The following is a 22,046-nucleotide window of genomic DNA, read 5'->3' as shown; positions in this document are numbered from 1 at the left end:
CTATTAAGAATTAAGATTCAACTGGAGCTGTGATGTTATCTGCGATCTACAATGGCAAAACTCTTGAATGGCTTTACATAGCAAGTTATGTAGAAGACTCAAGTCAAAAGGACTCCACTAACATCTGTCGCCTATGCTAACCCAATGACCAAGAGGAAAGACCAAATTTACAGCCTATAGGCAATGCTACACCAAAGATAGCCAAACTAAGTGGATGTGATGTGTCTAAAGTGACAAAGACCCAGACATTTTGGATGATTGTTACTAGTAGGGCCAGGGCACACGAACCCACCCCACCCCCACAACACATATCAATGCACACACCCATCATCCACGTGGGTGTTTTTGTGTGATGGCCTTATTTATTTTGCATTTATGCTAAGTATAAATACATGCATTATAGATGGTTTCACACATACATATATGTACGCATATATGTATATGTACACATACATACTCCTTAAGCCAAAATAACAGTTCATTAGAAGTTTGGGGGCATACCTATAATGTTATTATTTAAAACATTAAGTACTGCTTTTGAAAATCAGACTTTTGTTTTTAAAAAGGGTTTATCAAATAGGGGAGATAGGATATCTTTAATTCTTATTAAAAGGATATTTACCTCTTGGTTCCTTTAGATAATTTCATTTTAAGAAACTGCCTGCCACTAAGGCACCCTGTGGATCAGGCATGAAAAGACACAGAGAAGCAGACATAGTACGTTATGCCTTCCCACTTCAGGACCTGGTTTCTTCTGTTCACAGTGGTGCCCAGCTGCGTCCTTTCTTATTAAGTGCACAAGCTAGCTAAGTACTAATGCAAGCCCGGCCTTGCCTGGCAGAAGCCTCTCTATTTATCAGTATAAAAGATCCTCAGAGCTCACAAAGGAAATGTACTTTATGAGGGTCAATAGAAATGACTTTGCTTGTATCTGATGATGAAATTTCTCCCTGTTCTGTAGAGGGAAAGCAGGACTTGTACTGGTCAAGGGCACTTGCTCCGCTGAACTCCTGTAACTGCTTTACAATAAGACGGTGGCATCTTAAAGCGGCCTGGCATTTTTACATAAGGTGCTCTATTACAGGGGCATTATACAAGAAACTTTTTATCGGCAGCAACACGAGAAAGAGGAAGGAGACCTTTTATCTTCACTGTGGCAGGACGGACAATGATGACACGAACTTCACATGGCGTTTGCCTTGTTCAAAGGAACTGTTTCAGTTGTCTCTCCTTTCCCTCAGAAGCAAAGCTGTGATGTATGTTGATACTAATGGTGTTTTCAATATTCTAACTCTTGGTTATTTTTAAAATTTTCTTTTTTTTTGCATCTTGCTAATCGATGGTTTTAGTGAAAGGACAAAGCACATGCCCAATGCTAGAATAAAGTGCACAGTAAAGCGATCACACTAAGGGTTGAGAATCCTAGGAGAGGCCAGGAGGGACAGATAGCAGGCCCTGAATCTTATCCCAGCTTTCTGTTTCCTTCTGACTCTTGGAAAACTTTCATAAATGATTAAGATCTGTCTAACCCTTTTAGAATGGTCGCGTGAATAAATAAGTAATTGCTGTGAGTTCAGACCTGGGCATACGCTGAGCACCTGTCGCGCACAATGGGCACATGTTGTGCAGACCGAGGGGTCTCGGTCATTGGGAAGTTAACAAAAGCCACACGTACTGACTTCCTTTCTGAAGTCCTTCAGGTTTGGTGAATATTTACTTACTAAATTCTTCATATCTTCATTATAAAATTATTATCATCATTTTGGACCTTATAACGATGCTGTGTTTTCTATAATATACACAATGGCCCAGGAGGGCAAAAGCTCTATGTGGATTATCCTCGGGCACTTACTCTACATAGTAGACACCGTAGACAGGGTCTTCAATCTTTTCCCAGCCAGCAGGCAGCTCTGAAAAACAAAGGAACATTAGCACAAGCACTGGTTCAGGAGCTCAACAACCGAGTCGTCACGGAGAGAGATGCATTCAAATATCCTGAACACAATCAAAATGTGCATTCTAACACGGAGGAGCGTTGGTGCACTCTTTCTACTTTGTTCTGCGCACTTTTCAAACATGAAAAATGACTCTCTATCTACTGGCATTTTACTTAAGAAAAATAAAACAATAAAGTGCAGTTCCAGCTGCCTTCATCATCAGCCAAGTATTGAATTAGATTTTAATAGAAATACTTCAGACTTCCTTTATTCAAGTGTACGTAGTTTCCTCATTCTGTTTCCAGACTACCTTACCACATAAACAAGAACACATAAAAATTACTCTCCTTTCATTTTCAACTCAGCGGTCTTATTTTCCTGTCCCCGTGACAAAATTAAACTTGCATCTTACTTGGTCCTTGTTCCTAATTAAGACACCACTGGGTGAATTAAAATGGCAGGCCGAGCTGGCTGTCCGAAGTACACACTGTGTCACTTCACTCTTACATGTGTTTGTCTTTCCGGAACTTTACGTAGGAAAGATGACACAAGATAGTCCCTTGCTGTGTGCAAATATTATTCTTTTGTACGTCCCTCTAGTGGGTGGAATACAGACTAGGCTTCACTAGGTGGGCCAGGCTGGTCTCACACTTGCTCTGGTCTTCACTGCTGGAGTGCTGGGACTGCCAGCATGCACCTACACACCTCTATGTGTATCTTTTAAAAACAAGGGTGGAATGGCCCCAGGCAAACAGTGAACTCTGCCTCCCAAGGTTTCACACCAAAGTCGGAAACTCACTTATGAACTAAGTTCCCGAGTGCGGTTAGATGGACCTATGACAGCAAGTCTTGTGCACTGGGGTGTTTTTCTCGAGGAAGGGAGCACCTAGGCTGCATCTGTGTCATCAGGCAGTCCTTTCGGGCAGGGCAGCAATTACTCAACTTGAGTTTTAAAGCTCTTGTGTAGGTAAGGCAAGCCTGGGTAACGCTATCCTCCTCAGTGACTCATTATTCCTAGAATCACTTGTCAGAGAGTGTGAGTTGAGCACCACAAATACCATAGACATTGCTTACTTTGAACCAGCCTTATTTTTCAATTCAAAGAATTATATAGTTATTACTTAATTTTGAGATGATAATAAAACCATACCATTTCCCCTATCCCTTGCTTCCCCCCAAACACTCCCATACACCCCTCTCCTTGCTCTTTCAAATTCACAGCCTCTTTATTATTAATTGTTGTTACATGAACACATGTATATTATGAATGTTCCTAAATATAACCTGTTCAACCTGTATAATGATACTTGTATGCATGTTTACAGTGCTGACCATTTGGTATTAAGTAATCAATTGGCATGTTCTTCTCTGCGGAAGATTATTTCTCCCACGGAAAGCATTCCTTAGTTGCCTATAGTACTTCGTATAGAGCTGAGGCCTTATGGTTCCTACCTCCCATCACATTGGCGAGTCTGTTTTCCTTGTTCAACTCGTATTGAGGCACCCCATATTAGTGTGACTTCACTGCACCCCACTAATTCCTAGGAGACCCAATCTCACAGGATTCTTGACCCTCCGGCTCTTAGAATCTTTCTGCCCCTCTCCCACAATGCTCTCTGAGCCTTAGGTACGGAATTTATTTATAGATGTATCCACTGGGACTAGGGCCAACGACGACCATTTTGACTGGTTGTGATTTTCTGTAAAGGTCTCCATCTGTTGCAACAATTAGTTTCCTTGATGAGGGATGAGGATTTGGTTTGCGAGGATTTGGAGCTAGGAGCTCTACTGAGAGAGCACACATGACATTTGATTTTCTGGGTCTAGGTTACCTCACACAATGTGGTCTTTACTACTTGTACCCATTCACCCTTAGAGTTCATGGTCTGACTTTTCTTTACAGCTGAATCTGAATGGTATTTCACAGTGTGCCTAGGCCACAGTTTCATTATTCATTCATAGGGCATTTAGGTGTTTTCCCAGTCCTACTTATTATGGCTGGAATAGCAACAACCATGGCTGAACCAGTATCTGTAGAGTAAGAAGCCATGAGTCCTTCGGGCATATGCCAAAGAATGGTAGAGGTGTGTCATGTGGTAGCTTTACTTTTAGCTTTAGGGGAATTCTCCACACTGACCTCCACAGTGGCTGCACTAGTCTGTAGTCCCACCAACAGCGAATGAGGGTTCTCTCTTCCCCTTCAGCCCTCTAGCATTTCTCGTTTGTTGGTGAACGGTTGCCGTTCACAGGGGTCAGAAGACATCTCACAGTTGTAATATTTGCATTTCCAGTTGCTAGAAATGATGAACATTTTAAGGATATTTCTTAGCCTCTTTCACCCCCTTCCTCTTTGGCCACTGTCCATTTAGTCCTAGGCCTTACTTTGTCTTTCTCGTTCTTTATATAGTCTGGATGTTAACTGCCTCTCAGATATGTATGTAGCAAAAGTTCTCTCCATTACTGTGGTTTTCCTCTTCACCCAGCTGTTGGTTTCTTTAGCTGTGCAAAGCACTTTAGTTTTATGAAGTCCCACTTGTCAATTGTTGGCTTTCTTGGTCAAATGGAGTCTATTCAGAAAGTCCTTTTTCACAGGTAAATCATATGCTCCTGCCTAGCAGTGTCAGCCTTTCAGGTTTCATGTTTAGGTTTTGATATATTTTGAGTTAGTGTCTCTGCAAGGCCATAGGTACAAGTCTATTTTCATCCTTCTGCGTATGCATATCCAGTTTTCCCAGTAGCATTTGTGGAAAATGTTTTCTTTACTCCAACCATTGTTTTGGGGCATCTTTGTCAATTACTAAGTGGCTTAAGTTCTGTATACTCATGTCTGGGTCTTCAATTTTGTTCATTTGGTCTACATATCTGGTTTTGTGCAGGTACCATATTCCTTTTATTACCATGATGCTGGAGTATATTTTAAGATTCGGTGTGGTAATCTATCTAGCATTCTTCTTCTTGTTCAGGATTGTTACGGCTATCTGAGGTCCATATGAATTTTAAGATTTTGGTTTCTATTTCTGTGAATAACGAGATGAGGATTGTCATTTTGGTTGTACTGAACCTGTAAACAGCTTTTGGTAAAACAGTTTTTTCACAATATTAAATCTACCCCTCCACGAGCATGGACTATCTATCCCTTTTCTAGTGTCTTTCTTTAGAGGTTTAAACTTTTCATTGTTGAGGCCCTTCTCTTCGGTGACCAGGCTTATCCCAAGATATTTTCTTTTTTATTCCAGGTTATTGTGAGTGAGAGTGGGCCATTGATCTCATTAACTGCGTGTACATTGGTGATGTATTGATTTGTGCAAATCAATTCTATATCCTGACACACTGCTCGATTTGTTCATCTTTTCTAGAAATTTCCTGGCTGAATTTGGGGGATCTCTAATGCACGATGTTATACCATCTGCAAACAGAGGTACTTTGCCTTCTTCTTTACCTATTCAGATTCCTTTAATTCCCTCTTTTCTTGTGGCTCCGGCTACTGGATGAGCCTTTCTTTAATTCCTGAGCTCAGTGGAACTGTTTCAAGCTCTTCTCAATTCAGAATGATGCTGGTAGTGGGTTTTTCATAAATAGCCTTTATTACTTTGAGGTAAGTTCCCTCTCATCTCACATTCTCTAGAATTTCTGGCATGATGGATGCTGAATTTTATCAAAGGCTTTCTCTGCACCCATTAATACGATCATGTGATTTTTGTAGTTTATATTTTTTTGACTTGTGCATGTTTACCCCTCCCTTCATCTACGGATAGGACAAACTTGGTAATGATTTGTAATGTTTTTGATGGATCTCTTTATTCTGCTTGCAAGTAGTTTATTGAACAAATCTATGTTCAAAGATATTGGCCCATAATTTTCTTTGTTGTTGTTGTTGTCTTTATCTGATTTTGGTATTAGAGCAACGCTGTCTTCCTCAGAGTCTAGAAGTGCTCCCCCTGCCCTCCTCTGTGCCTCAGTAGATTAAGGAGGATTGGCTGTGGATCTTTGAATGGGTGATAGAATTCTGTGAATCCACCTGGCCCTGCTTTTCATTACTATCGCAAGCTCCTCATTAGTTATAATTCTTTAGGGTGCTCATGTCCTCCTGGTTTAATTTTGGTGATTTGGCTGAATCTAGAAATTTATCCATTTCTTTCAGGTTTTCCAGCTTAATGGAGGACAGGGTTTGAAAGTGTTCCCTTATAATACTGTTGATTTAATAGATATTGTAATGTTTTTCCCGTTTGCTTCTGAATCTGTTAGCCTGGCTGCTTTCTCTCCTCTCTTTTTTCTTCTGGTTAGCTTGACCAATTATCGATTAATTTTGTTTTATCTTCTTAAAGAAACAGCTCTTAGACATACTGACTCTTGGTATTGTTTCTATTTCATTAATATTTGCTTTTATTATTGTTTTTCCTGTTGACTGGGTTTGAATTTGGGTTGCTTTTGTGACTTGTTTGATTAAGCCATTTATTTCTCCTCTTCTTCATTTCTTTAATGTAGGCACTAGGAACTGAAAATTTACTACTAGTACTGCTTTCAATGTGTCTCCGAAGTTTTGTTGTGCTTTCATTTTTCTCTTAGTTGAAGGAAAAATTGCTTTTTCTTGATTTCTTCTTTGACACAATCATGCGTTAGAAATGAATTGTTGAATCTCCATGGGTTTGTGTACTTACTAGAGATTACTGTCTCTTTTAAAATTTTATTGTCATTGCACTGTGATCACATAGAATATGTGGACTGATTTCAATCATTTTGACTTGTAAAGATTTGTTTAGTGCCTCAGGATATGGTATGTTTTAGAAAAGTCTTCTGTGTGTTACTGAATGACATGTGTATTCTTTGGTGTTTGAGAGGAGTATTCTGTAGAAAACCATTAAGTCCATTTGATATGTACTATCAATAAATTCTGATGTACGTTATGTTGTATGTGTGTCTGTCTGTACATATGTATGTATGTCTGGGTGACCCATCTAGTATAGAAACTGGGGTATTGAAATCACCTGCTATTGCGAGACAGATGTTAATCTGTGTCTTTAAATCAAGTAATACATTTTTAAAATGAAATTTTGTGCAAGAGTTAGGCACACACATCTTTAGAATTGTAATGTCTTCTTTATTAACTTTGCCTTGTTTAGGATGAAGTGTCTCTCTTTCTTTTGATTAGTTTTACTTTCAAGTCTGTAGTATATAGAGTCAAATATTAGAATAGCAACAACTGATTTTTTCCTGGTCCCATTTGATTGGAGTACTTTGGTCCATCTTATTACTGTAAGGTGGTGTCTACCTTTAAAGCTAATATGCGTTCCTTGTAGAGAACAGATAGATGGATTTTGTGTCTTAATGTCTGTATTCATTCAGTTGGTATTTTTTGATTGGAGAAATGAGGCCACTGACATTTAAAGCCATCAATTGAAATGTATGTTAACTGCAGTTTTGTCTTATTGTTGATTTTTGGTGGTATTGTGTTCTCTGTGGTACTCTACATTTTAATAATTAGGGCTTCTATGTTGTCCCACAGTGTTTTTGCTATGCTCATTCCTTTGTTCAACTGAAAACACTGCTTCCTGTATTTTCTTTACGTTTGATTTATTGGTTGCAAACTTTTAAAAAAACTTTATATCTTAGAAAAAATTCTTGCAATTTCAGTTACAGTGGGTAGTTTTTCTGGGTATGTTATTATTACAGCCTGTCAATCATAGCCTTTTAGGACTTGGAATGTATTGCTCCAGGATCTTCTGGCTTTCAAAGTTTCCATTGTGAAATTGGATATTATTTTGAGGATTTTCACTTATATATGATTTGTGTTTTTTTCTCTTGGAGATTTCAATAAATTTTTTTTGTTTTGTCTACATAGTATTTTAATTATGATCTATTGTGGGGATTTGCAAATGTTGACAGTTTTGTCAGCAGAGGGTTTTTACATGTTACCAACAGTCACAGAGTGTAATGGAGGTGTGCATGTTCACACAGACACATGCAAACTGGTTACTCACAGTTCAAATTCTGTTCAGATTTGGCTGCACATCCAGAGACACTGATTTTATGGCATTTGCTACACAGGTTATGTCTGAAAACAAAGAGATAGGCCTCTTTCCTTTCTTTCTTTTCCTTCCTCCCTTCTTTTATAAAAGACACTTTGCAGATGTTAAGATGTCTCTTGAGTTTAGGAGACATTAGTACTATAAAAAAAGATGGGTCCAATTTACAAATATTGATGTAACATGGCCTTTGTTTGTAATATCAGGTCTTAAGGACCAATGAACTTCAAATGCCTGGGAACCAGTTTCCCCTTACCAAGCTAGAAATCGCCATATAAATGAAAACGAAGCCTGGATGGTTAAAATGCAAATTGCTGCACAGTCAGAGGGCAGAAGAAAGGGTGAGAGGGAAGGATAGTGCTGTGACTAATTGACCCAGATCTCCTACCAAACTTAAAATATTTGACCTGATTATCTTCAAAAATGGTAGAAATAGGTACTTGATTTTCTTAATTTGGCAAACATTAATGTAACCACTACTGTTTGCCTGTGGGCATGTTAGAAACCAGGAACAGAGAAGGAAGTGTATAAGCCATTACCTGTGCTTTGGGGGAGTAAGAAGAGGATACGTGAAACTGCCCTTGACCTGAACCTCTGTACTACCAACAACTTAACATTCTGGAGTTGAAAAATTCAATCAGTTGGTATTTCTGAGTAGGGGGTGGGGGGGCTTTTCATGATAGCTCAATTGGTAAGCATTCTGTATACTAGCATGTATACATACAAACACACACCCAAAATTAAACAATTCTGGAACAGATGAACCAATTCTATAAAATTTCTGAACTTTTTTAAGCTAAAACTTATTTTGAAATGAAAAGACAGATTTCTCACTTCCAATGTGGTAATTAACTTAATAACAGGAATTAGTCTCTTAATGCTTAAAATAGAAATAGGTCATCAATTAAAAAAAAAAAGAAAAAAAAGGAAGCTGTTTGTCCCAGAATTTGCCATTTAGTTTTGGAAAACAGAAGAAGGTCAGAAAATATTTAACAGAGAAACTGATTATATTATGTTTTAAGCAAACATTCACGAAGACACACTGCCTGTCCCTATGAAGGACGGTGGACAGACAGGACTCTTTAGCCTGCTGTGGGGATTCGAGGGAGCTGAGATCCTTCAGCATAGCTCAGCTGTGGAAACTGGAACTTAGGGTCCACATTAGCGCTGTTGCTCTGTGGACTCTGCCTGGTTAACAAACATCTCTGAGCACACCTTTCCCCTGGTTCATGCTTGTTATAAGAGGGAATCTTCCAAATGATGAAGAAAATATGGCCAAATTCTATAGTACAGCTCTAGTGACCCACTAGTGTGTGTGTGTGTGTGTGTGTGTGTGTGTGTGTGTGTGTGTAGAAAAACCAAAAGCAAATCAGAGCAGTAATTACTATGAAATATATCCACATGGAAGGAGTGAAGACAATGATAAAACGCAAGCAGACTCAGTTATCTTGGGAGAGTCCACGTAACACTTTTCAATCGGCCATGACTTTCCCTGCAATTTACTGAAAATGCTTGTGCTTTTCCATCTGTTCTTCCGGGAAGCTTCAGGAGGACTGCAGTGAAGTGTTCAAATCTCACTGTTATCACGTCAGGGTGAATACAAGGCAAGGCTCTCCAACGGCATGGGAAAGAAACGGCATCACAGACATATGCAAATGACGCCTGCGCTGTAACAGCCAAAGTGGTCAGGAGCTGATTTACACTGAGCCATGCTCAGTACAGAAAATGTCACTGAACACTGCACGCACCTGCTGCCCGAGTGACGCACTGCAGGGACACGGTCAGCAGCACACAGCCCATGACTTGAACATAACACAGTCATAAGGCTCATCAACCATGCGGCTCCTTACTGGAATTATTTTATTCCACAGAGCATACTGATCATCACATTTGCCTCCCGAGCTTTTGTTTTGCTTGGCTTGCTTACATTATTCATACAAACAACCCTGCGCACTGCACTACATGAGAACGCAATGAAGCGAAGACAGACTACAAGGAAGTTCAGGGGTCACGGCAAGCATCCCTTCATTTTCTTCCCCAAATTCTAAACTGAAGGACCACTCATTGCTGATTTACTGTTTCTATCTCAGCCTGTTCTCACGGTTTCTCTGAGATCATTGTGCATTACATACAGCTCTGGCTGATGCCTGTCACCGAACGTACTGCCTTTCACAGGCAAGTCAGGCTGAAGACTGACCGGAGAAGGGCAAACTCAAAGAGGAGAGGGGGTTAAGCAGGTGGGAAGGCATTACCTAGTTCACTGTCCAGCTCCTCGGTGTGTACCCCTTCTTCTCCAAAGGAAGAGCAGGAATGAGACAGAAAAGAGAAAGACAAATTCAGACACCAGCACCAAGAGAGAAACTCCCTTAGAAAAACAGCAGCAAAAACATCACGACAGCGACCTTACCTGAACTGTGGTTTGTTTCACTGGCTTTGGCTAGTAAACTCCTGACCTCAGTGTAAATCACAGAACGGTAAGAGCTGATATTGGCAAAATAATTAGACGGCTCATTTCCTTGCATGTCAAAATGTTATTTGATTGGTTGTAAAGGATGACAAATACCTTTGAGGTTCCCACGTTCTTAAGTGGGAAGTCGCTTATGACAGACCTTACATGCAGCAAACAGAGCAGTGAGACCTCTCGACATCGGCCCTTTCAATCTTCAATAACCGTCCCATCACAGAAGCAATTACACTCGTAATTAGAGCACTGCTTAACTTAAAAGTTACGCGGCTTGGAAAGTGGAAAGTGAGGTCACACTGAAAAGGGGGATTGAATAATGTTCCCCAGTGCCTGTCAAGAGGGGCGAGAGAGATCAACTATGTCATGGTGATACTTCTCAAGGAGGTGACGCCCGAAGGCTGCACTGAAGGAGCGCTATGGCAGAGCTCACCGACTCTCGTTTGTTTGTTGATTTGTCCATAAGCTTTCTAAGCCAACAGTTCAGACATAGTCAAGTGAAAATGTGCTCAATTATTCCAGCCAGCAAAACAAGTCAAATTCCTTTCACTGCTGACCTCCTCTGGCTGTCAATAAAATAAGTTGGTTATTACTGAGCTGAGAACATGGCACAGCACGCAACATTCATTTTCTTGCTAAAATCTCCACAGCTACCGAGAGCAGGCGGCTGCTGCCTACCCTGGAAGGAAGCTATACAACCACAGAGGCAAGGGGGTTCAAACCTCTTTCCACAGTGCACATGCCGGTGTTCAGGCTACTTTGCAGACTGTTTCAGATACTAACCGTTAATCAGCTAGTACTGGTAGCTAGTTTGGCCTCCTGGTGGCGATTACAGACAGGCTGCCACACCGAGCTAGCAGAAGCAGTCAGTTTTGAAAAGCATTCTTTTCTCTTTTTAATTATCAGATTTATATAAAATAAGGTCTGTAATAAGTGACTTCCCCCTTAAGAAGAGGGAAAGCTCAAAGGTATTACAAAATGCATAAATGCCCATTCGGATATTACCTGATGAGGTTCATGGGAGGCTTTGTTCATTTTTCCCCAAGAGAGTGAGTATGTGCCAGTCGGCCGTGCTAGGCCAATGGCTAAACTGGCACAAATACAGTGACGCTTTTGCAAGAGAAGGCATGTACAAAGCTAAACAGAATCCAGTGAAATTAAGACCATGCCTAACTCTCCAGCGGACACTGCACACTGGAGCGATGTGAGCGTCCTTAAGCCCAGGTCATGGAAATGGTATCTGAACAACAATGTGAAAGATGCATGGGTGCCAGTGAAAGTCACTCCGATTCTGGATGCTTTGCTGTTGCATTTACTGACATGTCCGCAGGGTCTACAATGGATGTCCCACGTAGAAGATAGTCATCGACTGTGAGCAATGTGACCCCATTCTAAGGAGGGAGCACTGAGCATGCAACAGTTAGGCAGCAACTCAGTGAGGTCTAGCGGAAGTGCCAAGCAAAAGGCAGGGCAGGGCAGAGCGAGGGGGGCTGGACAGGCAGACCAGAACAGGCAGTTACTGGGCAAGCAGAGAGCCAGCAGCAGCGCAGCAAAGTCGCCCTCACATTGACATGAGGAAAAAAAACAAAAACTGCTGAGAGCAGAAGCAAGGGATCTAGGTAGGAGACATGCGTGACCTAGCTAGGAGCTCTACATGTGTGGAAGAGAAGAGGGAGTGGACTCCAGAGATATTTAGGAAGCGTGTGAATTGAGCTGACTCATGCATGAAATGGAGGTGAAGAAAGAAGATGGATGAATGGGGCTCCTGAGTGTGTACCCATTTAACTCTCAACCAACCCGGGGAACACTGAGTATAGGGTCAACAGTTCCGTTTTAACTAGCCAGAGTCAGAAATCTCTTTGATACCTGTTGGGCCAAAATCACAGGCAACTGAAAACATTGACCTGATACTATGAGGCAAGATCAAGACTTCTAATGGTTCTAGACAAAGATAGATGACCAAAGGAGTAATTTATATACTGTGGGTCCCCACTCGGTTGAGTGAGGCAACAGAAAGTGCAGCCCCCTCTCAATTCATGAAGAACATTCCATGAGCTGGTAGACCAGAGAATAAAGCCATGCAGGCAGAGTGTGTGTGAGCGGTAGAGCTTCTTGATCTGGGTCATGACAGCAAACAGTAAGACAAGGCAGCTCTGTGCTTACTCACATCAAAACCCCAAACTGACACTTGTCATCATGTGATTACATGTTTATGCTGTCTATGCATACACATATCATTCTAAATGAACGAGATATATGATTCTAGTGTTGATGAGGTAATTATTGAATGAACTGCACTTGATATGAATGTATACCTGTGTCAAGGAAAATGCTATTAATGTAGAAACAGAAACATTCCAGAGCTCTTCTTAATGCAATTATTCCACAGCAGTTTTTCTCAATAAAGGTTCTGCAACCTTCCATCTTCGATTATCATACATTCCCAATGTACTTATAGTGGACACCGACCCTGAATATCCTATGTAATAAAAATGGTTAAACTGCCTTCAAATTCATCTTGTCAAAAAGATTAAACTTGTTCCATGAAGTTGTACTCCACAGAAGTACACTCCACAGAAAGCATGCTGTGCTCTCATCTTTGAAAATTGGTTACCTCTGTGTTATAGTAAACAGATCCTGAGTACTCAGATAGCCACTACTCCCCATGTGTGAGAAAGGGATCTGATCACACCTAGTTCATTCCTTCTTCAGCTAGGAGAATAAGCAACCAGAGTAAAATGAACATGAGGATTGTGCCTCTTAAACTAGGAAAATATATATTTCCATGTGAATTTGTTCCAATAAACATGAACATGCAAACCTATATTCATTTAATGTAATCTGCAGCCATACGTAACAGAAAAAAAAAAGTCACAGAGTACCAGGCTTTTACCTGTATAATATTTTGCAATACTAGCTTGTGTTTTCCGAATATCACCATTTATGTCTAAGCAACAATTATGCACTACAGGGGAAATTAATAAAGCTTTGGTATCTCACAGGTAAATATGTTATTATACATGTATACATACCTATATGTTATGTATTATAATACATGTTATAATGTATTAGTATATTATTACAATTATTCCACAACTAATACACAGTTAATTATAGTATTAATTCAGATGCCAGGATTGTATAATGAGCAGCAAGGCCAGCCATTCGCCTTTTAATAAGTTCACAACAGAAAGCAATCTTGACAGAACTTGGGACAGATTCTAGTGCTAAAGAGGATATACTTGCTCTGCATTAAGTTTTTTTCTGCTTTGGAGAGATAATTAGAGACTCCAAATACCTGAAATAATCCTTTTCAACAGAGACTTGTACAGTCAGAGGGAGTGTCTGGAAGATAAAGTCACAGCTCTAAGCAACACCTGTCCCTTTGAGGAATAGTCTTCCAAAAATTATAGCTGCATCTTAAGCTATAAGGCCATCCCCAACGTGTCAAGATCTTCCCATTGCCCCTAGAATTATAAAAAATTAGAGCCAAGAAATCTGATTTCTTCCCTGAAGGCTTTTATAACACAGGTTAGGATCTAGTCCATTAATTAGTATGTGTGAAAGATCAAAACATCTTTGGTTTCTATATTCCTGGAGAGTTTCTCTAGAGTCCTTTCCAAGTTTGACCTGCTGCTATTCCCAACAGCCATGCTGGAATATAACATGTCTTTTGATGAATTGTTCTTCTGAAAGAATTCTTTTTTTCATCCCTTCCTTTATTCTAAGCCACAGTGTGATTCCTAAAAACTGAACAAACCACTTCAATGTACCGGACTCATTTGCTGTGTGAGCACTGGTTAGCAAATGTGCACATGTACCTTAGCCCCAGCTTGCAGATCCTGAAATCTTAGCCCTTACCATCATCTTCACATTCTTCCAGAGGCTTCTGCTGTTTGTTCAGGCACCGAGGGTCTAACCATGATGTTGTTTTCGTGTTGTGGCTGAAATCCGGAGACAAGAACAAGACATTTGTTTAAGGAGAAGGAATAACAACACAGTACAAAGACAGCACAAAGACTTGCATCTCTGCTCATGAACTTAAAGAGATGCATTCCAACAGGACAGGGAAACCACTGTCCTGCAGCCTGGAGGCCACAGTGATAATGCCTAGGATGAGTGTGAGAGGGAGGTTTTCCTTTCTAAGATATAACCAGCAAGTTACTGAATGCTTAAAACATAGTACTGGCACCATTTCTGAATAGTAGATCCAAATGACATGCTTTTCTTATACAGTCTATGCCTGTCCACACTTATTCATCCATTTTGACACTTGCCAAAGAATAACTTTTAATTACATTTGTCTATGACTTCGATGCATACTACTGAAATCCACGAGTGAGGCTGCTATGTCACTCCTTGTCTCACATAAGCCCTTTCCTGACACTGTGGGGCCCCTTGATCATACAGCACTTCAAAACTACTCATACATATCACTCCCAAACCCCCTAACTTAGAGGCACTTAATGAACTAACTAATTTACTTATTTATCAGTGTATGGGCTTATTTGTGCAATAGGATATATGTGGAGATCTCGGGACACCTTACAGGAGCCATTTCTCTTGGTCCATCAACAGGGTCCCAAGTGCTGAGCTCAAGTGTTGGGTTTGGTGGTAAGCTCTCTGAGTGGTGAGCTATTTTGCTGTTCCCTATCTTAGGCTTTAAAGTGGTCAAAAGCAACCCAAATAGAGTCTATAAGAGAGGGGAAACGAGGGGGGAGGGAGGGACAGAGAGAGTCTGGGGTGAAGGAATGGGGAGAGGAGGGGAAAGGGGAGAGAAGAGAAACACACAGAGAGAAACAGAGATGCTGGCCAAATGTCTCCTGGAGGGTACAGGCCAACCCTAGAGGTCTTAGCAGAAGGTGCCTGGGGCATTTTGGGTACTGAAACATCCCAAGGGTCTTAATAGACCCTTCAGCTGTGCTAGAAATGTCACAAAGTGGGAAGAAGCTGCCTTTGTGCTCCTCCAAGTTGATCAAGACACTGGGGTCAGAGTTCTGCTTCAGCCTGATTCACTGGGCAACTAAGTGGATGAGAAGGACCTCAAGGTCAAGAGGTTTGGCCCAAAATTAGAAGTGCAAACAAGAAAGGGAGGGGCAGGAAAGAAACCTTTGAAGTTTTGGCATGAATCCTTCTATCCTAAGTTTACAATTTGGGTGACCAATGTGAGGGAGGCACAGAGCTGCATCAGCACTTTAGATCCACATCTTACTAATTATTAAAGAAAAAGTTATACCTTATGAAAACGGATCTGCCATTTCCCCTTCCTTATGGGTGTTCAAACAACAGTCGACAAAGGAAAAGGCTAACTCTTACAGGATTCCCATCACCCTGTTGCTCTTATGGGGCCATTTCCCCACCAGCAACCCATCATCACGTTTGCTCTATGAACCCGAGAACCTCATTTCTCAGATGTTAGTCTATTTCATTCTCGTAACAACCCTCTGGGAAATTAATGAGCAGGAACGTCATTACCCCCATTTTACAGAAGAGAACGATGGGAACATGGAGGTGAAGTGTGCCAAAGGCTATGGCTGACACATGGCAGAAGTAGAAAAAGAAACCCAGGGGGTTGTACAGCTGAATCTGAGGTCTGCACATCTATGCAAGGATGCAGAACACTACACTGGCCACTGCTGGGAGGCAGGAGTGTGTACCACTTCAGAAACAAGTATTTGTCTTAGTCATATTTCTACGGCCCTGATAAAATATCATGGCCAAAAGCAATTTGGGGAGGAAAGGGTTTATTTCATCATTTCATCGTATGGCTCATAGTCCAATCATCAAGGGAAGGCAGGTCTTGGGCTTAACGCAGTAACAGATGGGAGGCCGTGGTGGACGGCTACTTGCTGGCTTGCTCAGCTTTCTTAAATGAGAAAGGGCAGCACCACCTCTACTGGCTAAACCCACACATATCCATCATTAATCAAGAAAATGCCCCTCAGCCTTGCAATTTTGTAGTGACATTTCCTCAACTGAGTTTCTTGTTACCAAATATGTTTAGGTTTGTGTCAAGTTGACCAAAAACACCCAAACAACCAAAAAAGAAAAAACAAAAAAAAACAAAAAACAAAACAAAAATCTCAAAAGGCCAATCAATCCCCCTTTGACAGAAAAACATATAACTTAAATATTGATATTTTCCTTATTCATTCCCGATATCTCATACTAATACCAGTATCACAATAGAGAACATTCCAACTTTTAAAGTCTTTAAAAAGTGAAATACTTTAAACATCTAGTCTCTTTAAAAATATTCACAGTAATTCTCAGAACTCAAGTCCTCCTCTGAGCTATCCAAAGCCTCATTAAAATATCTAAACTCTCTCAAAAGCTAACTCCTGTAAAATAAAAATAAGTGGCTGACTTGTTGTAAAAAGGCAGACTCTACTCACTATCAGGTCAAAGCAAAGTCAAACGCAGAAACACAGTAAATACACAACTCAGTGTCTGTCCACTGTTTGGAACTAAAAATGCTCTGGGCTTCAGGGGACATAGGCAGCTTGACCTCTCTGGCTCTGACACACAGAACACACACACTACATCTCACAGGCTCAGGCCGGCTCCGTTCCACAGCTCCCGCTGTTTTGGGGGGCTGTTCCATTGCACTGGGATCTCCAGAATGCTGAGGTGTCCATTGCTTCTGAGGTAGAAGCCTTACCATCGCTTCTCCTGGCCTTTATTCAGGGGCTCTGACCCTGCCACGTGACACCGAGCCTCAATTTCTCTCCCTAACCCTGTAGATCCTGGAGCTTCTGTTACAACTGAGGCTGCAACATCACCAGGGGCCTCTCCTGGCTTCTCACAGTGCCACCTCAGCTGCTCTCCTTGGCCACTTCCTATCTTCAAAACCAGCTATTACCTGGGAATTCTTGTACATCACCATGCTCAGCTGCCATCATGAGGTATGGCCTTGGTCTCCTCTGGTCCACAGCTTCTGTGTGGTAAGCCTGAGGAAATGCTTCTAGACAGATGATCCTCCATGAGGCTGCCCTCTTTCTAAACACTACTAATTTCTCAGCTTCAGCATTGCTCATCTCAGTAAAGCAAAAGTTATACTTTGGGGGTGCTGGTCCCCAAAATTATAGCCAGTTCTTCAGCCCTAGCTACCTAGGCCCACAAATTTTATACTGAAATTATCAAAGGGCCCCAAGAGAGTCTAAGGGACTCTTAAAGCAACCCTCTTAAACTTTGCAAGCCACAGCTTGCTTTATTATCTCAAGAGATCTCAGCATTCGTGTCTTTCGAGCTCCCATAAGCCTACTGAGCTCTGAGCACCCAACAGCTTTCCCAGCTCGACATTCTGAAGTCCTTCTGAAATCCTTCCAAGAAAAACAGTCAAGTCTGCCACAACAATATCCCACTTCTGGTACCAATTTATGCCTTAAATTATTTTTCTCTTGCTGTCATAAAACACCGTGAACAAAAGCAATTGGGGAAAGAAATGGTATATTTCATCTTATAGTTTGTAGTCTACCACCCAGGCAGGTCAGAAACTCAAGGCGGGAACCAATACCGAGGGCATGGAGGAGTGCTACATCCAAATATGTTGACTTGACCAAAACCAACAGGGACAACCTTTCAGTTTGAAATAACTATAGACCCTCATGTCACTACAGGAATTTATAGCTATATCCAATAAAGCTTTCCCAAGAATGGCAACACCTCTAGAAAACTGTATGCTGGGACAGCTAAGATAATATGATTATTCAGACATTTGAAAAATTCCTGTTTGCACTTATTAAGATTGGGTCTATGTGTATATTTGTCTCCCTCCGTCCATATTTTGCTTTTTTTTTTTGGTCAGGATCTCACAATGACATTGACAGGATCTCACAATGCAGGTTAGCCTCAAACTCACCCTTGTCCTGAGAGCATGTTCTTTAGACTGTTGATATGATACGTTCTATGATACGTTCTATGATGTTGATATGATACACTATGCCAATAGAATTTTCTTTTTCATTATTTTGATTGAAGTGTCCTTGATGTTTTGTTGGCTGTTCCTGTTTTTCAGTACTAGGGTTCGAGCCTGTGCTGTAGGCACACACAGCAAGCCTTCATTTGTATTCTCATTAGAGTAATGTTGCCCTTAAAACATTACATAATGGCTTTCTTCTATTCTCTAAATTATTATGTAGAAATGGTGCTCATTCTTCTATGACAGAATTCTCCTGGGTGAAAACTTGGGGGCCTAGGATTTCTTTTTCAGGAGCTTAAAATTATAAACTCGTTCTCCTAATTGTTACAGGCTTCCTTAAAAGGCCCATGCCATAGATGAAATACAGTCTGTGTCTCTTGATCACGGGTCCATTTCATGGGATTTTTTTTCAGATGTCTGTGTGTAGATCTGTGCTCACATTAACCTACTGTCTTGACGAAATTGTCAGAATTGGCAGTGATTCCCATCCTGATCAATAATGGCAGACTTCTGTATTTCATTCTTTGGCTTATAAATATTCATCCATTTTACTAAACCTTTGAAGACCTAAATATTCCAGGCATTTTCTCTAGGGTTCAACTGGACTGATTGTTCTTCATTCTCCCTTCTGATCTGAGAGCGTGTATGCGTGTGTGTGTGTGCGTTTGGGAGGATGCTGTTAAGATTTATTTTATTTTACATGTATAAATATTTGGCTTCACATATACATGTGCACCACAAGAGGACACCAGACCCTCTGAAATTGGAGTTAGAAACTTTGTGGGCCACCATGTATGCAGGGAATGGAATCAGATCCATAGCACGAGCAGCCGGGGTGCTTAGCTGCTAAGGCACCCTTTTGTGGAGATTGACTTACTCTTCTTTCTCTAGGATCTCGAGATAAAAGCTCAAGAGTACAGACAGAAGCCGTCTCTTTTTCTAAGTGTGGTTAATACTACACATACCTCTGTCATTCTCTGGCCTTTGATCTACTCTGAGATGCGATATTTTCATTTTTTTTTCTCAAGCTGAAGACTAAGGAGATTAATGCAAGATAACAAGTTTGAGGTCAGGATGGCTACAAAGAAAGCCTCAGTCACAAAAATCTACAAAACCAAACAATTTCTCTTGAGACTATTGTTTTGAATTATTGATTCTTTTGCAAGGTGGCTGATGATTATTTCTGATATTTTCTTTTTTCCTTATTAGATAATTCTATAATGTTTACTTTCATGATTAATATTTTTATGATATGCTTTTCCTACTGTTTTATGTTCAGCAGACCTTAACTGTTACACCTAAAATGAATTTTTGTTGTATTTAATTACCTTCAGTCTGTTAATCGCTAGCCATGTTCTTGCTTCCTGTCTCTTTCCCCAGCTTTTCTTTAGGCCACTAGACTTGAGACCTCCTTTCTCTTTATCATCCTACTTTCGATTGTTTATCTAGCTTTTGAAAAGGTTGCTGAGGGTCTGTTTTAGTCAGGGTCACTACGGCTGTGATAAAACACCATGACCAAAGCAACCCGAGGACAGGGTTTACACTGTTCACAGTCCCATGTAGAGTTCATCATCAACTTGAGGGTGGGAACTCAAGCAGGGCAGGAACCTGGAAGCAGCAGCTAATGCAGAGGTATGGAGGGGTGCAGCTTACTGGGTTGCTTCCATGGGCTACTCAACTTGCTTTCTTACAGACCCAGGATCACCAGGCTGGCATGAGGATCACCCACAGAGGGTTGGGCTTTTCCCCCATAAATCACGAATTATAAAAATGGCCTTCAGGCTTGCCTGTCTACAGCCTAATCTTATGGAGGCATTTTCTCAACTGAGGCCCCTCCTCTCTGATGACTCTAGCTTGTGTCAGGCTGACACATAACTAGCCAAGGTAAGATGCTTCAGGTAAACTTGAGGGTATCCTCTCTTATCACATCTAGGTAGTACATCATAGATATTTATGTATCTCAGTACATTTATATCTTCCTTCATAAGCATGCGTTACACAAACTACAGGTGTTACCCTCTACACTCACTTACACTCACACTCTTCTTTTCCTATTATTATTATTATTTTTTTTTTTTTTTTTTTTTTGGTTCTTTTTTTCGGAGCTGGGGACCGAACCCAGGGCCTTGCGCTTCCTAGGCAAGCGCTCTACCACTGAGCTAAATCCCCAACCCCTTCTTTTCCTATTATTTATAATGAGCTTACTGCTCTTCTCTAAATTTGTGTGGAAAGATGTTGAACATTTCTATTCCAATCCTCCAAGTTAATCTAGAAAACTCAAGAGGTAAAGAGCAGTTTATCTTATTTACCTATACTCTGACTTTCTGTCCTGGCCCCCCACTGTTCTAGAATTTTCTTCTTCAGCTGTTCATTCAGGGTAGGCTTGCTGCTGATACCTTTTCCAGCTTTGGTTCATGTAAGAGCACCTGAAAGGTCCTTTCAGTCTATGTAGACACAGAGTTATTTCTCCTCTCTCAGGGCCTGAACGGCTGGCTTTGCCCTGCTTTCTAATCTGCTGGTTCTAGACCTTCTTAATGCTGCGACCCTTTAATACAATTCTTTATGTTGTGATGACACACAAACAAAATTATTCTGTTGTTACTCCATAACTCTAATCATTCTACTCTTATAAATCATAGTGTAAACATCTGACATATAGACCCTTAAAGGGGTTGCGACTCACAGGTTGAGAACCATTGCCCTAGCGTCTTCCCTGGAGAAGTAAATCAGTTGCTGTATTTGTATAATTAAGGTATTATTTTTTCTTATTCAAAAGTTTTATGTTTGTTTATGACAGCTCGAATGAGAAATGTCACCATAGACTCATGTATTTGAATACTTGGTGGCTCTGTTTGGGAGGTTACAGAAGTTTTAGGATGTGGGGCCTTGTTGGAGGCAGTCCTAGGGAGCCTGGGGAGCTTTGAGAGTTTAGTGTCTAGCATCATTTCTAGTTAACTTTCTATGTTTCTTATGTGAAAAACTCTATGATCAGCTAGCTCCCTCTCTGGCCACCTGGCTGCCGGGCCTTCCTGGTCATTGTGGGGTCTCCCTCTGGAACTGTAACCAGAAATACAGCCTTCCATAAGCTGCTTTTGACCCTGGTGCTTTATTACAGCAACAGAAAGGTAATGACTGGATGTGCATTTTTTTTTTTTTTTTTTTTTTTTTAGTTTCTGTGATTTGAGTTTACCAAATTTCTTCAATCTGTGGTTTCTCCTCCTTGCTAATTTGGGAGGTTTGGGTACATCAGTTCTTCAGTTTTTCCCTAGCCCACTCACTCACTGTCTTTTCCTAAGAGTTTGATCAGCAAGGTTTTATGTTCTGTAGTTGACCTGAACGTTCCTAACGTCTGCCCCATTACTTCTCTGCGAAGTGTTTGTGCTGTTCAGCTCAGGTAATCTCTGTTTCCCATCTCCACACCCAGCCTCTGGCTTTTGGTTCCCGTCTGCTGCTGACAGTGATGCAAGACCCAGCAACTGGGCTTTTTTATTTTTTTTTTTTTAAAGTTCCAGGTTTTCCTCTTTATATTTTCTACTGTTTGCCTAAAAGTTTCCTTTCTTTTCTCTGTTTCAAGTATGCTTATGATTGATTAGTGAAGTATTTTGTAATGGCAATAAGTACATATATACTACTCATTCATTCGGTCATGCAAAAAGATCTCTAAATGTTGCTCAGGCTGGCCCTAGATTACCCAACCTCCTGCC

The 22,046-nt window shown here is 40.9% G+C and overlaps 1 protein-coding gene across 9 annotated transcripts in view; it reads right to left on the bottom strand.

Annotated features, from left to right (window-relative positions):
- Window positions 1–22,046, bottom strand: part of Magi1 (membrane associated guanylate kinase, WW and PDZ domain containing 1) — a 609,660-nt gene that overhangs the window by 80,666 nt on the left and 506,948 nt on the right. For 7 of the 9 annotated variants that reach the window (XM_032906056.1, XM_032906057.1, XM_032906051.1 and 4 more), the window contains exons 6-8: window positions 14,283–14,365; window positions 10,213–10,248; window positions 1,853–1,910 (exon numbers count right to left, since the gene is read on the bottom strand). In XM_032906056.1, the coding sequence (XP_032761947.1) occupies window positions 1,853–1,910; window positions 10,213–10,248; window positions 14,283–14,365 (177 nt within the window). The remainder of the gene's footprint in view (window positions 1–1,852; window positions 1,911–10,212; window positions 10,249–14,282; window positions 14,366–22,046) is intronic. The other 2 variants (XM_032906058.1, XM_032906054.1) reach the window with 1 other exon arrangement.

The sequence above is a fragment of the Rattus rattus genome, chromosome 6, assembly GCF_011064425.1.
Source record: "Rattus rattus isolate New Zealand chromosome 6, Rrattus_CSIRO_v1, whole genome shotgun sequence".
NCBI classification, from domain to species: Eukaryota; Metazoa; Chordata; class Mammalia; order Rodentia; family Muridae; genus Rattus; species Rattus rattus.
This window is presented reverse-complemented; position numbering and strand designations above follow the sequence as displayed.